General features: G+C 38.5%; 1 protein-coding gene across 3 annotated transcripts in view; it reads left to right on the forward strand.

Moving 5' to 3' along the window:
* The first annotated feature begins 665 nt into the window (after window positions 1-665).
* The window catches only part of LOC133572642 (sorting nexin-19-like), a 67,226-nt gene continuing 46,020 nt past the window's right edge, over window positions 666-21,871 (forward strand). For 2 of the 3 annotated variants that reach the window (XM_061925490.1, XM_061925489.1), the window contains exons 1-5: window positions 666-757; window positions 4,352-4,607; window positions 17,361-17,555; window positions 19,595-20,800; window positions 20,898-21,096. In XM_061925490.1, coding sequence (XP_061781474.1) covers window positions 4,404-4,607; window positions 17,361-17,555; window positions 19,595-20,800; window positions 20,898-21,096 — 1,804 coding nt within the window. In that variant the 5' untranslated portion in view covers window positions 666-757; window positions 4,352-4,403. The remainder of the gene's footprint in view (window positions 758-4,351; window positions 4,608-17,360; window positions 17,556-19,594; window positions 20,801-20,897; window positions 21,097-21,871) is intronic. The other variant, XM_061925491.1, reaches the window with a different exon arrangement.

Consider the following 21,871-nt stretch of genomic DNA (forward strand, 5'->3'; position numbering starts at 1 on the left):
CAGTAGCTTTGTCCACTTGTAAAGCAAAACCACTTTCTTTTCATTTGTCTACGAGTTCTTCCTCAAGATCACTTGCAATGTCGCATATACGTCTCGCAACTGTGTCGTTTGACAGTGGGACAGCTTGTCATTTTGCTGCGCTTGTCTCATCAAATTTGTTCCGCTTAGCCCCGCCGCCATTAGTTACTGTTGCTATGTCTGTCAAACGTTTGCTCTTACCTAAAAATTTAAAGCCTACAGGAAAAACAAGTAATTTACATTTATTTATGTAGCGGATTTCACAGACAGAATCACAAAGTGATTTACAGTGTGTATAGAAAATGAAAGCATATTAAAAATAAAATCTAAGAATATAATAAAAAAACATTTTTTTTTAAAGTGAAATGTCCTCCCGTTCCTCGCGCCCCACATGTCATGTCTCTATTCCCCACCAGTGGGGCGCGCCCCACACTTTGAGAAATGCTGACGTAGGGGAACTAATTTGTCCAAAAAAGGCGGAATACGAATAATAAATTGAACAATATTACACGTCAGCATCCACACAATAACAATGGAATAAGTAATGAAGAGTACATTTACAAACACCGTTTATAACGATGTTTTTTTTAATTTTTTTTTACATATGTCCGTTTTTTTTCCTCCACATTTCGCGATGGGCGTGTCGCCTTGGGATTGACGTCACACTACAGGAAGTAAACATTAGCTCATAGTTATCTTGGTGATCGAAATAGCGCGCATATCATTCTATTTTACGAAGGTAAGACCCAATTGTCCGTCATATTTTGACGCTATTTAACGTAGAAACCACATTATTATAATTTATCTATCTGTTTATACCAACCAGTGTCGTAGTTTGCCTCGTTGCAGAGAGAGGCGATTGGTGTATAAACCCAACATTTATGAATCCATCCATTTCTACCGCTTATTAAAACATGTTTACCGTATATTAAGACGTGTATCTAAATAGTGTCTATTTTAAACAATTGTAATGTGCAAACATGTAATTGCTGTTTGGCAGTTATTTAGTATAGTATCACTGCTAGCTGTTAAAACGACATCAACATTGAAACAGATATAAAAAAGGGAGTTTGGGTCATATTGGTTCGGTACGCCCATATAAGCAATGTATCAGTTAGCTCATCCATGCTATATTTTTGCTTTGAGAGGCATTTGGAGTCAAATAAAACATAGCGACAGTGTTGGACAAATTGAAATCATGCTGTTCATTACAGCAATAATTTTCAAAGTGCAGCACGCAGGCTAACTTCGGCCCGCAGCTTGTTTTTGTTGGCTCTCGGCATATAAACGCGATACATTCAGGATTAATTATACACACACACTGTATATAATCACCTGTAACACAAAGCTAGCATGCTGATGTTTTGTTCATACAGGTTGGCTTATCAGAATCACAATCAATTTCATGCTGACACACAAGGAATTTGACTTGGTAGACTGTGGTCTCCCTGTTCATGCAAGAAATAAAGAAACACACAACTACGAGAGAGCGCAGCAGTGTTAAATCTCAGCAGTTTTTATTTTAGTTTTAGTCATAGTCTTTTGACGGATATGTACAAAACCCGAAACCAGTGAAGTTGGCAGGTTGTGTAAATCGTAAATAAAAACAGAATACGATGATTTGCACATTCTTTTCAACTAGTATTCAATTGAATTCACTGCAAAGACAAGATATTTAATGTTTGAACTGAGAAACTACATTATTTTTGGTAAATAATCATTAACTTAGAATTTAATGGCAGCAACACATTGCAAAAAAGTTGGCACAGGGGATTTTTTACCACTGTTACATGGCTTTTCCTTTTAACAACACTCAGTAAACGTTTGGGAACTGAGGAAACCAATTTTTGTAACTTTTCAGGTGGAATTATTTCCCATTCTTTCTTGATGTACACCTTAAGTTGTTAAATGGGTAAATGCTTCATAATGCGCGACACATTTTCAATGGGAGACAGGTCTGGACTACAGGCAGGCCAGTCTAGTACCTGCACTCTTTTACTACAAAGCCACACTGTTGTAACACGTGTAGAATGTGACTTGGCATTGTCCTACTGAAATAAGCAGGGGCGTCCATGATAACGTTGCTTGGATGGCAACATATGTTGCTCCAAAATCTGTATGTACCTTTTCAGTAATAATGGTTCCTTCACAGATGTGTAAGTTACCCATGCCTTGGGCACTAATCACAGATGCTGGCTTTTGAACTTTGCACCTAGAGCGATCCGGATGGCTCTTTTCCTCTTTGGTCCGGAGGACACGACATCCACAGTTTCCAAAAACAATATGAAGTGTGGACTCGTAAGACCACAGAACACTTTTACACTTTGCATCAGTCCATCTTAGATGAGCTCGGCCCCTGGATGTTGTTGATAAATGGCTTTTGCTTTGCATAGTAAAGTTTTAACTAGCACTTACAGATGTAGCGACAAACTGTAGTTACTGACAGTGGTTTTCTGAAGTGTTCCTAAGCCCATGTGGTGATATCCTTTGCACATTGATCTTGGTTTTTGATGCAGCACTGCCTGAGGGATCAAAGGTCACGGGCATTCAATGTTGGTTTAAAGCCCTGCTGCTTACATGAGTGATTCCTCCAGATTCTCTGAAACGTTTGATGATATTACTGCGATGAGGTGGCGACTTGTCCAGGGTGTACCCCGCCTTCCGCCCGATTGTAGCTGAGATAGGCTCCAGCGCCCCCCGCGACCCCAAAGGGAATAAGCGGTAGAAAATGGATGGATGGATGGATGATATTACGGACCGTAGATGGTGAAATCCCTAAATTCCTTGCAATAGCTGGTTGAGAAATGTTGTTCTTAAACAATGTGCTTATGCATTTGTTCACAAAGTGGTGACCCTCACCCTATCCTTGTTTGTGAATGACTTAGCATGCTTTTATAAGTTATACCCAATCATGGCACCCACCTGTTCCCAATTAGCCTGTTCACCTGTGGGATGTTCCAAATAAGTGTTTGATGAACATTCCTCAACTTTCCCATTCTTTTTTGCCACATGTGCCAGCTTTTTTGAAACATGTTGCAGGCATCAAATTCCAAATGAGCTAATATTTGCAAACGTTTCCTAGTTCGCATGTTAAGTATCTTGTCTTTGCAGTCCATTCAATTGAATATAAGTTGAAAAGGATTTGCAAATCACATACTGTCTAACATCCATACATACACAGTCACACACACATATGTATAACAATAATATGGGTTGTACTTGTATAGCGCTTTTCTACCTTCAAGGCACTCAAAGCGCTTTGACACTACTTCCACATTTACCCATTCACACACACATTCACACACTGATGGAGGGAGCTGCCATGCAAGGCGCTAACCAGCACCCATCAGGAGCAAGGGTGAAGTGTCTTGCTCAGGACACAACGGACATGACGAGGTTGGTACTAGGTGGGGATTGAACCAGGGACCCTCGGGTCGCACACGGCCATTCTGCCACTGCGCCACGCCGTCCCAAGTGTAATAATCACACACACACACACACACACAGACACACACACACACACACACACACACACACACACACACACTCTAGGGACAACCCCCGACAAGTCCGCACCCAGACAATGGCACAACACTCGGCGTGAAAGATTGGCTAAAAATTATTAAATAAAATATTTGCCTTGTTTTTAATTAATAGTTAGGCCAACTACTCTACTGTATGTTAATGTTGGTCATTGTAGTGGTACTTGGAGAGCCAAGTTTTTTTCTGAGGTGGTACTTGGTAAAACAAGTTTGAGATCCACTGAGATAGACGACACACATCTTGGAGCTGCAAGTTTATGGCTCTTCTGGCCAAATCTGAACATTTGTGGTTTTAGAAGGCACAAAAATTAAATAAAGGATGCCTGCTCGCCAAGTAGGGACTTTTTTTGATTTTTTCATTTAGCAAACAGACACATCTTGTCTTCCATATGCATACTGTATCAATGCTGTGCACACTAAATCCAAAAAACAAAAATTACGCAGTACTGCATAAATCAGTAGCCAAAAGAGGGGCCTTTTAGACATTTTATTAATATGAATAATATTTAAATGTAATACATTTAGAAAATATAATACTAATATACAATATGTTAACAATATAATAATGATATACAATATAATAAGTAAAGATGTATAGATAATCAATTTATAATTAAATCCTAGCCCCTGAACCAAATCAAACTATGAGGTGTCAAAAGATTCCCACCTCTATGAAGTAACGAACTACATGTAGTTATACATTTAATTTATCTAATTTGAGATGCACCTACAATTGCCCATGCTCTCTTTCATCCGTGATATACGTAACGCATATTGTTGATTTTTTCTAGATGGCGTGAACAGCACCTTTCATCACGACAGCGTCAAGCCAACCCTCAAAGCATGGCGGAGGTGCTGGGACAGAAGTGTTTGGTGGTCTTGGGTGTACTGCTGTCTTGGCTGGTGCTTTTTCATCTGCTTGTTAATATCTGGCTGCTGTGCATGTTCACAAGCCTGCTGGTGGTACTTGGTGGGTGGCTTGGCTCACAGGTGATTTTGGAATCCAACAGCGTGATTCACCTGGAGAGATTTATCAAACTGCAACAGGTAAAATCACTGTGCACCTTTCACTTTAATAAATATTGTAGCAGTGATTTTCAAAGTTTTTTTTAATTGGCTACAAGTAAATGTTGCTCATGAACATGTATTGAAATATACCATTATGAATGATTGGGTCCATTCTGGATAGAAAACAATGAACAAATTACAAGAAAAAAAGTATTTTCGGAAGGGAAAACCTTCAAATAACTTTACGCAACCATCTTTCATCTACAATCATAAATGGCTTTAATTGATTATCAAAAATGCTTGCTTACAGGAAGTTGCTGTTTGTGTTGCCCAACATGTGTTTATTGTGCTGTAATTTTTCTGTTTCCGCTGTTATTATTAAGTTAGTGTCAAGCGGGATTTAAGATTGCTATAATAGGTGAGGGTGTGAGTGGCCGCACTTATACTAAACTATAAAGTTAAGGACCATAGAAATGCACACAGTTACAATGTGGTACATAACATACTGTACCGTATTTTTCGGATTATACGTCGCTCCGGAGTATACGTCGCACCGGCCGAAAATGCATAATAAAGAAGGAAAAAAACATACCGGTATATACGTCGCACTCTATATAAGTCGCATTTTTGAGGGAAATTTATTTGATAAAATCCAACACCAAGAATAGACATTTGAAAGGCAATTTAAAATAAATAAAGAATAGTGAACAACAGGCTGAATAAGTGTACGTTATATGACGCATAAATAACCAACTGAGAATGTGCCTGGTATGTTAACGTAACATATTATGGAAAGAGTCATTCAAATAATTATAACATAAAGAACATGATATACGTTTACCAAACAATCTGTCACTCCTGATCGCTAAATCCGATGAAATCTTCTTCCTCGTTGTCGCTCCTGGTATGCGCCGCTCGCGTCCTTTCTTTCTGCTGCTCGATCGCCGTTTTCTGCTGCATATTTCACTACGTCCAGCTTGTAATCTGCAGTATATGATTTCCTTTTCGGTGCCATTTTTGTTCAGCCCTTCTCAGTTTTTATAAGTTACCGCCAATGTTGGCGGTAACTTATGCCGTAGCCATATTAATAGCTACGGCAGTAGCATATAGCATATAGCAGTTAGTATCCCATGACCCACATTGCACTTCTGCCATGACCCTCCACCCCCGAATTCTTATTGGTTGACGTATGTATGACGATTGCTGATGTGTGTGTGACGATTGCGGACATTTGCTTCGTATCTTCCGTGAATTAGATAAATAATATTATTTGATATTTTACGGTAATGTGTTAATAATTTCACACATAAGTCGCTCCGAAATATATGTCGCACCCTCGGCCAAACTATGAAAAAAACTGCGATTTATAATCCGAAAAATACGGTATTTACAAATTCACATCTTGTTCAAAAAGGAGTAGGAAGAAGTAGAGTTTATTTAATCCTACCCCTTTTTGAGTTCATAACAATTTTTCACACATTTGTTCAACCAATCTGTAACATACACAAAAAACTAATGAAATAAATAAATAAATAAATAAGGAATCTAGTTCACATATGAGTATGTAGTTCTTAATAAATTGTGATTAACATAATTTGCTGAATATGTTATAAATGATAGATTATGTCTACTAGGGTCAAGATTTTTATTAGGAATATTCTTTTTCTTGTACTTTGGTAAAACTTTGAGTTTGAACAACTTCTTGAATTATATTTGTACATTGTTTGAGGTATTTTCCTAATCCGTTCCATAATTTACCTCTAGATACTGGTATGCTAAAGGTTTGAAGTGTTGTATGCACATACACATGTTGTAAGTAAAATGTTTCCCTAAGGTGTATATATCTCCACTTTTGTTGAGAATAAGTTGTTGTAAGTTATTGGGTAGTAGGTTATTGTTAGCTTGGTACATAATTTTAGCTGTTTGCAAAAGTACCTAATTATTGAATTTCAATATTTTTGATTTGAAAATAAAGGGTTTGAATTTTTCCTACCGTTTGTTATTATACCTACACATTTGATTTATATAACCCTTTTAATGGCTATGCTGTTTATCTGTACTAGTGTTTGACTGTGTTTCTTACTGTTACCAAATAGCATTGTTTTAGTTGTAATTAGATTCAACATAACCGACCTCCCTATGGATTGCACTCTCACATTATTAACCGTACCCACTCATCATCCATTTCACCGGTAACCCAGGGGTGGGGTTCCGATCTTGGCGGTCTCTCCCACGGTTTCTCATTTTTCCCATTGGGTTGATTTTTTCTTGCCCAGATTTGGGATCGGATCTGAGGATGTCGTTGTGGTTTGTGGAAGCCCTTTGAGGCATTTGTGATTAAGGGCTATATACATAAACTTTGATTGATTGATTGATAATGTTTTTGTCAAACCTTCTCTTTAATTGATTGATTTCTTCTGTTATTATTTGTGTTGGCTTTTGTGTGTTCTCTCCTGAGCAAAATGCATATTGTCTGCAAATAGTACTAACTTAAGTGCTTTGTAACTTTACAAATGTTGTTTGTATGGGGATTGAACATTTTTGGTCCCAGTGTTGATCCTTGGGATATGCTGCAATATATTTTTAAAGTATACGTACAGTATTTAAATATATATTCAGTAGGTAAGTACATTTGATTGACAAATTATATCCGTCAGTATAATGTAATTTAGCATTGCTTTCCACAAATGTTTAGTCAGTCAATAATGACGTGGCAGTTAATGCAATGATTGATTCAATTTTTGTAAACAAAACAAATAATAAGTAATTCAATCTAAGACATCAGTGTTTTTCTTTATTGATAAACCTTTATCTACTTCCATCAAAATCTGTTTCTAACATACTAATTTACTTTGATCACCACTTAACACTTTGTTGCCATGTCCCCAAAAAGTGTGTATGGGAGGTATAAAGCTTGCAGACTGCTGCACAAATTCTCACATCAGGTTGTGTTTTTATAGAACACATACTTTAATTGAAAAACGCTGTTTGCAACTTTTCGGTCCTGTTCTGGGTGTACGCAAGCTTTATAGAGAAGGCTTTAGGTGCGTGTGTTGACAAGTTAAGATACATACTGCCATCTACTGTACAGAGTACGACTGTAATGATAACCGGTATTAATATTAAACTGCGGTAAAACTGCCGACGGTTAGTCTTACTGTTTTAAATCAAAATGAACTAAAACCGTGATTGATAACCACACCTACATAAACTCAGGAACCAGTGAAACTGTTCATTTACTAGAGAAGCAAGCTATCGCCCTAATCGCAAGCTAGTTTCAACGCTAACATGAATACAAGAGACATTAATGAATTTTCTTAGTATAGGCATCACACCCCAATCTAAACGTGTTTAAACAAATTACTATCTGAGCAACTAAGCTATTCAATTTTGCACATTAAACCTACAGGCTGTGTTCTCATAAGACACGCCTGACTTCACATAAATCGGATGTGTAAACCTTGATATGCATATTTAAACACTCAAATAACAATAATGTGGTTCTTAAGAAGCAACAATAGTATGCATATGTTTATTCTTCCAAGGAAAGTATAGTGTGTGTCTTTTTATTAATTCTAAAAAAAACTTGGTTGAAAGATTTCAGTGTGTGAATAGGTACTTTTTGAGCACATTCAACATTACTACGACAATATTGACAACTGTGATAATTTTGGTCACAAAAGCTGTGATGTGATATTTTTCACATCATTACATCTACAGAGTTGTTGCGACAACCTACAGCCATTGACAGACCCAATATATTGTGTTTATAAGCGAGGACAAACAGGTTGTCCAAATTTATTGCAATTTTATTTAGCAATATGGAATATAAAAATCTGTAAGTGGAGAATAATATAGATCCGAAAATAAATGTTTCTCTCCCACATCAAGATGAATTGTTTTTATTACAAATACGAACAATACAGTAACAGCATTGAATCCGACAACAAACTGTAAATCATTAATTTAAACAGCAAAAGTTTTTACGCAAATTACACCAACATCAAACATTTTTTGATCAATTCGACAACCTATTCAGAGTGATCGCTATCTCAGAGACTTGGATTGAAGATAAGAAAGTAATAGACTTTGATCTACAAGGATATTAACTCAACTTCATCAACTGAACCAACAAGACGAAGGAAGAGTAGCTGTATATGTGATGAAGGACTTGCACTACCATGTAGTAAAAAACATGTCATTTACAATTGATAATATTTTGGAATGAATAACCATTGAAATATGTAATGGAAAGAGCAAAAAACGTACTAATCAGCTGTATATCAATCAATCAATCAAAGTTTATTTTTATAGCCCTTAATCACAAGTGTCTCAAAGGACTGCACAAGCGACATCCTCGGCTCAGATCTCACACCAGGGCACGAAACAACTCAACCCAATGGAAACAACGAGAAACCTCCTTGGAGGGGACTACAGATTTGGGACCCCCCCCCCCCGGGCGACCGGTACAATGGATGCTGAGTGGATACGGTTAATAATGTTTATATATGTATATATATATATATATATATATATATATATATATATATATATATATATATATATATATATATATATATATATATATATTTATATACTACATGTGGTCTGCTCATATCTGATATTAGTGATCATTTACCAGTTTCAACAATCTACAAACCCCGTTTCCATATGAGTTGAGAAATTGTGTTAGATGTAAATATAAACAGAATACAATGATTTGCAAATCATTTTCAACCCATATTCAATTGAATGCACTACAAAGACAAGATATTTGATGTTCAAACTCATAAACTTTATTTATTTTTTGCAAATAGTAATTAACTTAGAATTTCATGGCTGCAACACGTGCCAAAGTAGTTGGGAAAGGGCATGTTCACCACTGTGTTACATGGCCTTTCCTTTTAACAACACTCAGTAAACGTTTGGGAACTGAGGAGACACATTTTTAAGCTTCTCAGGTGGAATTCTTTTCCATTCTTGCTTGATGTACAGCTTAAGTTCCGTTGTGGTATTTTAGGCTTCATAATGCGCCACACATTTTCAATGGGAGACAGGTCTGGACTACAGGCAGGCCTGTCTAGTACCCGCACTCTTTTACTATGAAGCCACACTAATGTAACACGTGGCTTGGCATTGTCTTGCTGAAACAAGCAGGGGCGTCCATGGTAACATATGTTGCGCCAAAACCTGTATGTACCTTTCAGCATTAATGGCGCCTTCACAGATGTGTAAGTTACCCATGTCTTGGGCACTAATACACCCCCTTACCATCACAGATGCTGGCTTTTCAACTTTGCCTCTATAACAATCCGGATGGTTCTTTTCCTCTTTGGTCCGGAGGACACGACGTCCACAGTTTCCAAAAACAATTTGAAATGTGGACTCGTCGGACCACAGAACACTTTTCCACTTTGTATCAGTCCATCTTAGATGAGCTCAGGCCCAGCAAAGCCAACGGCGTTTCTGGGTGTTGTTGATAAACAGTTTTTGCCTTGCATAGGAGAGTTTTAACTTGCACTTACAGATGTAGCGACCAACTGTAGTTACTGACAGTGGGTTTCTGAAGTGTTCCTGAGCCCATGTGGTGATATCCTTTACACACTAATGTCGCTTGTTGATGCAGTACAGCCTGAGGGATCGAAGGTCACGGGCTTAGCTGCCTTTGTGCAGTGGTTTCTCCAGATTCTCTGAACCCTTCGATGATATTACGGACCGTAGATGGTGAAATCCCTAAATTCCTCGCAATAGCTGGTTGAGAAAGGTTTTTCTTAAACTGTTCAACAATTTGCTCACGCATTTGTTGACAAAGTGGTGACCCTCGCCCCATCCTTGTTTGTGAATGACTGAGCATTTCATGGAATCTACTTTTATACCCAATCATGGCACCCACCTGTTCCCAATTTGCCTGCTCACCTGTGGGATGTTCCAAATAAGTGTTTGATGAGCATTCCTCAACTTTATCAGTATTTATTGCCGCCTTTCCCAACTTCTTTGTCACGTGTTGCTGGCATCAAATTCTAAAGTTAATGATTATTTGCAAAAAAAAAAAAAATGTTTATCAGTTTGAACATCAAATATGTTGTCTTTGTAGCATATTCAACTGAATATGGGTTGAAAATGATTTGCAAATAATTGTATTCCGTTTATATTTACATCTAACACAATTTCCCAACTCATATGGAAACGGGGTTTGTATGATGGAACCTACAAGAAGAGGAACATGGATGACAAACAGACATTTAAAAGATTATGTACAGAGGACAGTATGACCACTTTAAAGAATGATCTACAAGAACAACGATGGGCTAATGTGTACAGTGAAACTGATGTAAACAAAGTATATGGTCATTTTTTCAGTACTTTCATGACACTTTATATGTTTGTAAGAAAAAAAAATTATGTAGAACATTCATAACACAAACATCTATAGAGGCAGAAAATAGGTACAAAAAGTATAAAAATAAGCCAACCAACATTTTCCGAACATGTAGAAAAAAATATTAGTTATTTAATAGACAAGAACAAAAATACCATGAGAGCTACATGGGGCATACTCAATAGTATCATTAAAAAAAGCGCTAAGAATGATTACACTAGATACTTTATAGACGGAAACGTAACAAACGACAATATAAACGAAGTAGTGCAACACTTTAACAATTACTTTGTAAATATTGGTACTAACATAGAGCAAATGATTCCAGTTACCGGATCAATTAAAGACTGGAATGACTCTATAGATAGAATCCCAACTCTATGTTCCTCGTTAATGTGACAAAAGAGGAAATAATCAAAATTGTAAAGACATGCCAGGCCAAGTTTTTAACTGATTGTCTCGGAATTGATATGAAAGCGATAGTTATTGAAGAAATTATAGAGCCTTTAACGTATATTAGCAATCTGTCATTTCAAACTGGAAAATTCCCAAACAAAAGGAAAATAGAAAAAGTAGTACCAATTTATAAGACTGGAAACAAACACCAATTCACAAACTATAGACCTCTATCTTTACTGCCACATTTTTCTAAAATCATTGAAAACATATTCAACAACAGATTGGACAAATTCATAAATAAAGGTGGAATACTCACAGACAACCAATATGGATACGAGGTAACATTTCAACATCGATGCCATTAATCGACATAACACAGGAAATTACCAATGCAATAGATCAGTGGTCCCCAACCACCGGTCCGCGGACCGATTGGTACCGGGCCGCACAAGGAAAAAAAATATATATATAGATATATATATGTTTTTTTTATTAAATCAACATAAAAACACAATATATACACTATATATCAATGTATATTAATACAGTCTGCAGGGATACAGTCCGTAAGCACACATAATTGTATTTCTTTATTTGAAAAAAAATAAACTACGGTCCGTAGTTATGGATCTAACAAAATTATTTGACACAATCATAATATCTTAATTACAAAATCAGAACGATATGTCATCAGAGACCTGGTCTTAAACTGGATAAGAAGCTACTTAACCAACAGAAAGCAATATGTGAAGCTAGGTGAAAATATATCAACAGAGCTAGAGATAACTTGCGGTGTACCCCAGGGATCAATGCTTGGACCAAAATTGTTCAATCTTTTTATAAACGACATTTGTAAAGTTACAAAGGACTTAAAGTTAGTATTATTTGCAGACGACACAACTGCGTTTTGTTCAGGAGAAAACACACAGAAGCTAATGCAGGGGTGCCCATTATGCCGATCGTGAGCTACCGGTCGATCGCGGAAAGTGTGTCAGTCGCTCGCCAGCCAGGGATAAAAAAAAAAAAAATAGACCTAAAAATGAGCACTCATCAATCTTCACCAATATGTCACTTTCTTCACTTGATTGACATTCACGCCAACCGAGGGTCTTGTGAGATGACGCTGGCTGCTGCGAGATCATTATTAATAAAAAATGACGGAGAGGAAGGCGAGAAACACTTTATTTGAACAGACTCGCGCCATACCTGCTGTCAAAACTCTAAAGACCGACTGCACAGTTCCTGTCTTCACAATAAAAGCGCTGCTCCATCCTGCCTGCGCTAACAAAATAAGAGTCTCAGACAGCTGGCGAGCACAAGCTAGCAAGACATGGAGTTGCCGTCAATATATTGATTGTAAAGTGTGTAAAAAGGAGTATGGAAGCTGGACAAATAAGATGCCAAAAAGCAACCACTTTCATGTGTTAATGGACAGAAAGGAGGACTTTTTTTTCTCCTCGATTTGAAAATGCGGACGTTATCATCACTACTGTCTGATTCCAATCAATGCAAGTCATCAGAATCAGGTAATACACCAACTTATATTCTTATCTTCATGAAAGAAAGGAATCTATATGTGTTAAACATGTTTGTATTATCATTAAACACATTTAACTTGTTAACAAAAACGTCTCTTTCATAAATAAATAAATATAAGATTATATAACATCCGGAGATGCTTTCCTCTTTATTCACCTTAGGTGAATGGAGCCTTGGCCAGGAGGACTTGATATCATCAGATGGTATCCAGCAGTCATTGGGTGTGTCGATCCTGAACCATAACACCCTACCGCTGGTGGGCCGGCAGTTGTGGCCAAGTCACCGCCTATCTCCTCCTCCTGGCTTCCAGCTCATCTCGTCTCTCCTGCTCCATAACCAGCAGGAGGCTCTCTCTGCTGCCTCCCCCATCCTGCGAGCTGCTGTCTTTCTCTCCTTCCCTGTTATTCCCAAGGCTGTGAGCATTCTCCATACCGACTGGGCAGGGAATCCTCTGCAGCCGACCTCGACCGGTAACAGCCATGCCTGCCATCCTTTTCCCCTGCACTCATTCAAAAGGTCCTGGTATTTGGCACTTTTCCTTTCGAAGGCTTGGTTGCACCCTTCTTCCCATGGGACTGTAAGTTCTATGAGAATTATCTTCTTTGCCTCTTCAGACCACAGCACCACATCCGGTCTCAGGGTTGTCTGGACAACCTGGGGGAACTGCAGCCTCCCTCCCAGGTCTACCTTCATGTCCCAAGAACGGGCCATTTGCAATAGGCTTTTCCTTGATGTTGCTGTGGTTGGTGGCTTTTCTCCCTCCCTCACAAACTGGATTGATCTTGTTCTCCCTTGTGGTTGCCGTTTCTTGCATCTCTGCTGCTCCAGGGTGTTAGCCAGTGTCATGAGCACCTTGTCATGACGCCATCTGTATCTCCCTTGGGTGAGTGCTGTTTTACACCCTGACAAGATGTGCGCCATGGTACCCTTCTGCCCGCAAAGCTTGCATAGTGGATCCTCTCTCATCCCCCATCTGTGCAAGTTTGTTGGAGTCGGGAGTGTGTCATACACTGATCTCAACAAGAAAGAGATGCGGAATGGTTCCAGCTTCCATAGATCTGCCCACGTGATCTTTCTCTTAGGGAGGTCCCATTTGGTCCAGGCTCCCTGGGACGCTAGTTCCACTGCTCTTGATTTCCGACTTTCCTCTTCCAGGTTTCGTACATCCTCCTGGATCATAGCTCTTCTTTCCCTGGGTTCTGCCTTACTCAACTGTTGGACACGGGAAGTTCCAAGACCTTGTCTTCCTGTGCGTGGTGTTCCTATGATGTCACGTAGCCTTAACATGCTCTCAGCTTGTGCAACAGATGTGTCAGCTGCCCACTTGCGTCCTGATCTCGTAGTGACGCCTGCGTGTCTGACTTGTTCGTCCTGGGAGTCTGTATATCATTAAGACTCTGCACTTTGCTACCTTGAATTCCTCCACCACGGATCACAAGGGAAGCTGGAGCTGTACTGATATTATGTAGAGGCCTACTGATGTGAAGCTTGGAGGGATTCCCAGCCATTTTCTGAGGTACTTATTGATCTTTCTCTCCACTCCTTCTACGCATGTCATAGGGATGTCATACACCGTCAACAGCCACATGAGTCTTGGTATCAGTCCATGTTGGTAGAGCCATATTTTCAATTTACCAGGGAGTCCTGATTTTTCAATCCTCCTCAGCCACTCCTCTGTCTGCTGCTCTGTACTAGTGATGTTGTTCCTGTCAGTAAGTGAGCAGTCAAATCACTTTCCAAGGCACTTTATAGGGTTCTCCTCAATCGATGGAATCACTTCTCCTTGCACTTGCAGCTTGAACCCGTTCGTCAGTTTACCTTTTCCGAATCACCATGCTCCTTGTTTTTTTTGGCTTAAACTTCATTCTGGACCATGTTGCCATGTGGTCCAGAACTGTTAGCACCCATCTCGCCTCCACATGGGTTGTGGTCGTCACGGTGAGATCGTCAATGTAACCTCTTATTGGGGGTTGTCGAATGCCTGATTCCATTGCTGGTCCTCTGGCTTCTTTCCCAGCAGCTGTTATGAGGAGGTTCATACCCATGATGAAGAGGATGGGGGAGATTGTGCATCCAGTTATGATTCTCTTTTCCAGGTTTTGCCACTGAGTTGTGAAATTGGCTGTTTTGAAGCGTATCTGGATGCCTCCAAAGTAGCTGGTTATTATTCCCTTGATGTGCAGAGGGATGTGGTAATGGTCTAGTGCAGTGTGAATGAGGGCGTGAAGGATTGCTCCGTAGGCGATAGCCAGATCGAGCCAGACAACAGTCAGGTTGCCTTTGCTTGCTTTGGCCTCCCGGATCATCTGACTGAGAACTCTGGTGTGTTCCAGGCATCCAGAGAAGCCTGTTAATTCTCTATTTCTGGATAAAGGTGTCAACATATCCGTTCTCCGTCATGTATAAGGTCATCCTTTTTGCCAGTACAGAAAATAAGATTTTGCCTTCTACGTTTAGAAGTGATATTGTACGGAATTGATTTATGTTTGAGGAGTTCTCTTCCTTTGGCACAAAACAGCTTTCTGCCTTCTTCCAGCATGATGGAATGGTGCCCTTTTTCCAGATCCTCCGGAACAGCATCCACAGCCTCCGAAAGAGCATCGGGCATTTCTTATACACCTTATAGGGTATACCACTGGGGCCGGGGGGCAGATCCTGTTCTCGCCTTTTTCACCACCTCTTGGATTTCCTTCCAGAATGGTTCACTGATGTTGAGCTCCTTTCTTGGTTTTTCCAAGCTGTCGATGTTATGGTTGGCACCCAGGGCCTGGTTTTTGCAGGTGTCATTGTGGGTTTCCCTTAAGAACGCCTCCACATCTTCCCTAGAGCTGGTCAGGATTCCGAATTTTGCTTCACCCAGTAGTTTCCTGGTGAATCTGAAAGGGTTTTTGGTGAACTGTGCTTTTCTGGTCTCCCTCTCCTTCCTCCTCTTCCGAATGCTTTCTGCTCTACGGAGTCTACAAAGACGTTCCCAGAGTTGCCTTGTCAGATCCTTGATGCCTTCCTTTTCCTCGACAGTGGCTCTTTTGAACTGTTTGTTGATATATATGAATGAGGTAGATTCCCTCGACTTGGTCAATTGAAAAGTAGCTCGCCTGCAGAAAAAGTGTGGGCACCCCTGAGCTAATGCAAAAAAACCAGAAGAAATTAACAAATTAAAGACGTGGTTAGACAAAAATCGATCTTTAAATCTCAGTAAAACAAAAATAATGTTATTTGGTAACAGTAGAAGAGAAAGTCAAACACAAGTACAAATAGACGCAGTAGATATTGAAAGAGTAAATGAAATCAACGTTTTGGGCATAATAATATATGATAAAATGAACTGGAAATCTCATATAAAAAATATACAACATAAGGTGGCACGAAATATTTCAATTATGAATAAAACAAAATATGTTCTCGACCAAAAATCACTTCATATTCTCTACTGCTTGCTAGTGGTACCATAACTTAGTTATTGTGCAGAAATATGGGGAAATAACTACAAAAGTACACCTCATTCACTAAAATGAGTTAAAATGTGTTACTAAAATGATCAGTTAGAATAATACACAATGTTGGATATAGAGAAAATACAAACACTTTATTTATTAAATCAAGAATATTGAAATTCAATGATTTGGTGCATTTGCAAACAGCTAAAGTTTCTGTACAAAGCAAACTATAACCTGCTCGCCAAAAATGTACAACAATTATTTTATATATATATATATATATATATATATATATATATATATATATATATATATATATATATATATATATATATATATATATATATATATATATATATATATATATAACCTTAGAGAAAAGCCAAACTTAAAACATATGTATGCACATACAACAAAGACCTTTAGCATACTAGTATGTGGAATTAAATTATGGAATGGATTAAGTAAAGAAATCAAACAACGTACTAATATGATCCAATTTAAGAGGATGTTCAAACTAATAGTGTTTAAAAAGTACAAAGAAGAAGAATCATGATAAATGTCATGAATGTATTGAAAATGAAATATTATCCATATCATTAAGCGAATCATAACTGGTTTACCTACTTCTGAGAAGAACTGATGTATTTAGAACACATTGATGTAAATTGAGTACAAATTGAGAACAGGAAATATATGTTAGTAATTGCTATGAAGTGAAAAAGGGGCAGGATTATATCAACTTTGCTTCTTCCTACTCCTTTTTGGACATGTAAAGAAAATATGTGATACATCATATTGATACTGTATACATGTTTGAAATACATTTCAACCAATCTAATGAAAAGTGTACAAAACAATAATGCCTGTACAAAATAAGTACAACATATTAGTTTTAAATGACCCATTCACCATTTTCTGTTCTTTCTATAAACAAGACTACACACAGTGTTTACTGATTATGCCTGATATCATTGTTTTTACTGTATATAGTCACCTCCAATATCATTCTCCTCATTGCTGTTTTCTCTATTTTAGATTCCTTCCACTGAGGAGGATGAGCATGACTTGGATCAGGAGATTTATAATACTGTGGGGAAAATCATCAGGGACTTTGTTTCCTCCTGGTACTCTACTGTGTCCTCTGAGAGTGGCTTTGAAAAGGAGGTTGAAGAGGCCATGATATCCATGGGCATTGAGCTGAAAATGCGTGCAAAGCAACTGGACAGAAAGGTAGCGATTATTTTGAACGTGTCAAATATGTTTTTTTTCAAATGTTTTAAAAACAAAAAAATAAGAAAACATTTGTGGAATTAAGCTGTCAGACTTCGGGTGTGTGTTCCTTCGTTGCCGGATAGATGTCCAAACATAATTAATTCTCAAAACCTTATGTCGGTAGAGGATTTTGAAGACCGGGTTAGTTTAATATACTATCATTAAATATGACTGTTCAGAATAAGAAATATCTTGTAAATAATACAAAAAATAGTATTAAATTTGTATGGATTAAAAAAAATCATTTAACCAATTAAAGAAAAACTTAGTTTTTTTTTAATTATTGTAAAATTCTGAAATTTATGCTATACTTGCTAGGAACCGCAGCGCTCTATAGCTGGTTTTCAGGAAGATATTACTTGAATTAAACACGTTTGTGTAACATAAATTGAACTGGTAAGAAAAAAGTATATTGTTTGCAAAAAAGAAGAACAAATCTTGAACCTTGTTTTCAAATATTTATTATATCTTAGTCATAATATCATTTTTAAATAATACAAAAAAAAAAAATAGTACCAAAGACCCTTTTGCCCTGGGAGATCCTACCAGGGGCATAAATGTAATATTACAGTGGTACCTCAACGTACGAGTATTTTAAAATGCGAGCCTTTTCTCTGCTTTTTTGTTATGCTTTAAGTGCTTTATGAATAAAGTTAGTATGGTATAGTAGTTTGCTGTTACGAGCATTTTCACCACTGGTTGAAGTAGTAATTGTGCACTGCCCAGAGCCAGAGATCGACACAATCCTGCTCTCCCACCACCAGAACAATGAAAGTTAGTGCTAACGAACTGAAATGGCAGATTATTTTTCTTAGTTCAAGAAGTAAATCAGAGATTTTAGTACATAATAATTATGTAAAGCAAATTGGTCTGGTTAGAATTAAAATATAGCCATAAACAATATTTAGTTTGCATTTGTATTGACTTGAGATGTCAAATATAAAACAAATAAGATATATTATTATCAGATGCCTTCTTGTGCATTTTTCACTGACCGGATTGCACCTTAATTCAAATGAGAATTTATTCCATATCAATCCTACACCTTTTTTTGACCTGTGGGATAATAAGAACATAAATTACTGCATTCAAACGTATGCATTGACATGGCAGTAATTGTCTCTCAATTAATTCCAATATTATTTTACTGTAATACTGTCAAAAAATACTGTATTATTTTACTGTATTACAGCACAGTGGAAGAGGGGTTAGTGCGTCTGCCTCACAATACGAAGGTCCTGAGTAGTCCTGAGTTCAATCCCGGGCTCGGGATCTTTCTATGTGGAGTTTGCATGTTCTCCCGAGGACTGCGTGGGTTCCCTCCGGGTACTCCGGCTTCCTCCCACCTCCAAAGACATGCACCTAGGGATAAGTTGATTGGCAACACTAAATTGGCCCTAGTGTGTGAATGTGAGTGTGAATGTTGTCTGTCTATCTGTGATGGCCCTGCGATGAGGTGGCGACTTGTCCAGGGTGTACCCCGCCTTTCACCCGATTGTAACTGAGATAGGCTCCAGCGCCCCCCGCGACCCCGAAAGGAATAAGCGGTAGAAAATGGATGGATGGATGGATGTATTACTGTTTCTATCTTTCTAAAAAACAAACAAAAAACTAATTTACTCCCCATAAACCATACAATTCCAGAGTTTCCTATTTTAGGATAAGTCAAGTCAAACTTCAGGTTTAGACTCAGAGATTGTTGAACCTCCTACCTGGAATACATTCCTGTTCTGTAGACAAACACAATACAATAAAAAACAAACTTGATCTCCAAGTTAAGCGGGTGGAGTCTTTTAAATCAGGATTAATTAAAAAAAAAAAGGGACGCTGGTGAAGGAGAACAAACAATGTGCTGTTTAAAACTGCATGTGTGATCAACTGCTCAGTCCTGGGAACAATTTGCTTTTGAAGCCAGCTGGGCTCCAGACACTGTAATAAATCTTAATGTAGAATGATGAATTTAGCAATACCATTTTTGGCATTTTGTATTGCTGCAGAGACTGACCCAAAGGATCTTGGAGTTGTTTGGTTGCCATCTACAGGACTACCTTAGAGCCAAGGATCTGGTTATCCAGCAGCAGGTGTCTTCAAGAGGGAGCAATGACAGCAAGAAATTGTGGCTGGCGTATTCTGGGATTACCACAACTCATTTTGTCATGACCAGTGAGGCAGCAGAAGTCAATTACACACGAGCAATGGTGGACTTACTGCTGCATGTTTTAGTGCCCCAGCCTTACTTGGAAACACGCACTGGACAATTTGTTGTTGGAGAGCTCATCACTTGCAATGTCTTGCTCCCCCTTTTTGATAAATTGTCTGACCCTGACTGGCTAAATCTTTTCATGATAGAAATATTTGGCAGATCTACTAAAGCAAAGGCGATGAATGGAGAAGAGCGCCTAAATTCATCATTACCCCCAACACCTACAGAATTAGAACTCACTCTATCTCAAGAGTTCACATTGGCACTTCAGAATAATACTGATGTCTCTCTGCCAAAAGCTCAAACTGAAACAGGAACCCATGCAGATATGGCCATGCATGAACTAGCGGTATTTGATAGGGATGAGTCAGAGATTGTGGACTGTCAAAAGACCAATACTGAAGATGAGACAATTCATTTGTTCTCAAGAAATTTGGTGAGAAGAAGCAAATCAAATCCCTTTTACCAAGAACATGATTCTGATTTGGAGTCTCCGTTAGGTGACTATAAACAGAGTTCCATTGACTCGCTGGTCATGATCGGACAAGAGGAGGGCTTTTATGACCAACAGAAAAAATGTGGCACATCTGTTGACAGCAACAATAGCAATGACTTGGAGGATGTTTGCTTCATTCAGGAAGGTGGCTCTTGTCTTAGAGGGGCACATTCAGAGACATTAGAGTATTTAAATGACCCAATGGAAAAGAGTGCAGAGAGCACTCCCATCGGCAGCCTTCAGAACTTGGAGAGTGAAGGTAGCTTTTCTTCAACAACCCTAGCGAGGGAGTTTCCTCTTGTTGTAGAACCGCCTGGGAACACCAATGAAGGTATTGTCATGAGCCCAGTACCAGGTTCTTCACCCTTACCTTCATTTAGTTTTGAGCCCCTTATCAGCCCTGATGGACCAATCATTATCCAAAACCTTCGAATAGCTGGCACCGTCACAGCTAAGGAACACCGTGGCACCGGCTCACACCCTTACACTCTTTACACCATCAAGGTAAGAACTGTACTCATTTTGTTAATGAAGTACAGTCGACCAACGATCAAGTTTATACAGTGAATATTGCAATTTGTTTTGTTGTGTTGACTTTCAGTATGAGACAGCGATTTGTTGTGAAACCCCTGGGCACATCCAACCATGCTCTGAGGATGGCAACACATTGCATATAGGTTTCGAAAGCTCTTCTTCTATTCAGCCTGTGGCCTATCACATGGTCAACAGGCGATACAGTGAATTTCTTAACCTCCAAACACGAGTGGAAGAGAAAACAGACCTAAAGAAATTAATCAAAGGTAGGTTTGGATTTATTAATGTATCTTGTCAAGTTATATCTTAGGCTCAATCTGAATACCTCCTCCTCTTTTTGTGACCTCCCTCCTTGGTTTTGCGCGTTCACGTCATCAATAGGCGTTCAAATTTTCTGTCAGGTAGGGGGGAAGGGCGAAATACCAAAGACCCCTTTGCCCGGGGAGATTCCACCAGGGGCATGTACACCCTGTCTTTCCAAAATGTCCACTATTAATTATTTTTATTTGCAAAGTTTATACATTTCCTATAGTTTTTAGTAAATCATCCATTTTCTTTTGCTTATTCGGGTCCGGGTTGACCTCAGTAGGGAAGCCACCTCTTCAAGTTCCATTCAAGGCATTTCCAGGCCAGCTGTGGAACATAACCCCTCCAGGGTGTCCTAGGTCACCTGGCTGTGCATGCCAGTAACACCTCACCAGGAAGGCGTCCAGGAGGCATCCAGGAGAGATGGGAAGGAGCAGTGGCTCTACTTTGATGTCGATCGAGTACCTCCTGTTTTTTTGCACAAGAACCAGAATAATTACTCAGTGCAAATACAGTGTATTGCTTCTTGACTCTTAAGTTTTTCTTTAATTTTACTTTACTTTTTATAAATCAAAGTTTCAAAAAGAAGGGTGCAAAGATCAAATTATTTTAGAAAAGAACGGCAATAAGGCAAACAATGTTATGCTGGAGTGTCTAAAGGATTCTTTTTGTTCCTAGATTGCAGATGAAACTATATTCATAATACTTGTATTTTGTTTATGTTAAGTATTTGAA

The sequence above is a fragment of the Nerophis lumbriciformis genome, linkage group LG30 (genome assembly GCF_033978685.3).
Source record: "Nerophis lumbriciformis linkage group LG30, RoL_Nlum_v2.1, whole genome shotgun sequence".
NCBI lineage: Eukaryota > Metazoa > Chordata > Actinopteri > Syngnathiformes > Syngnathidae > Nerophis > Nerophis lumbriciformis.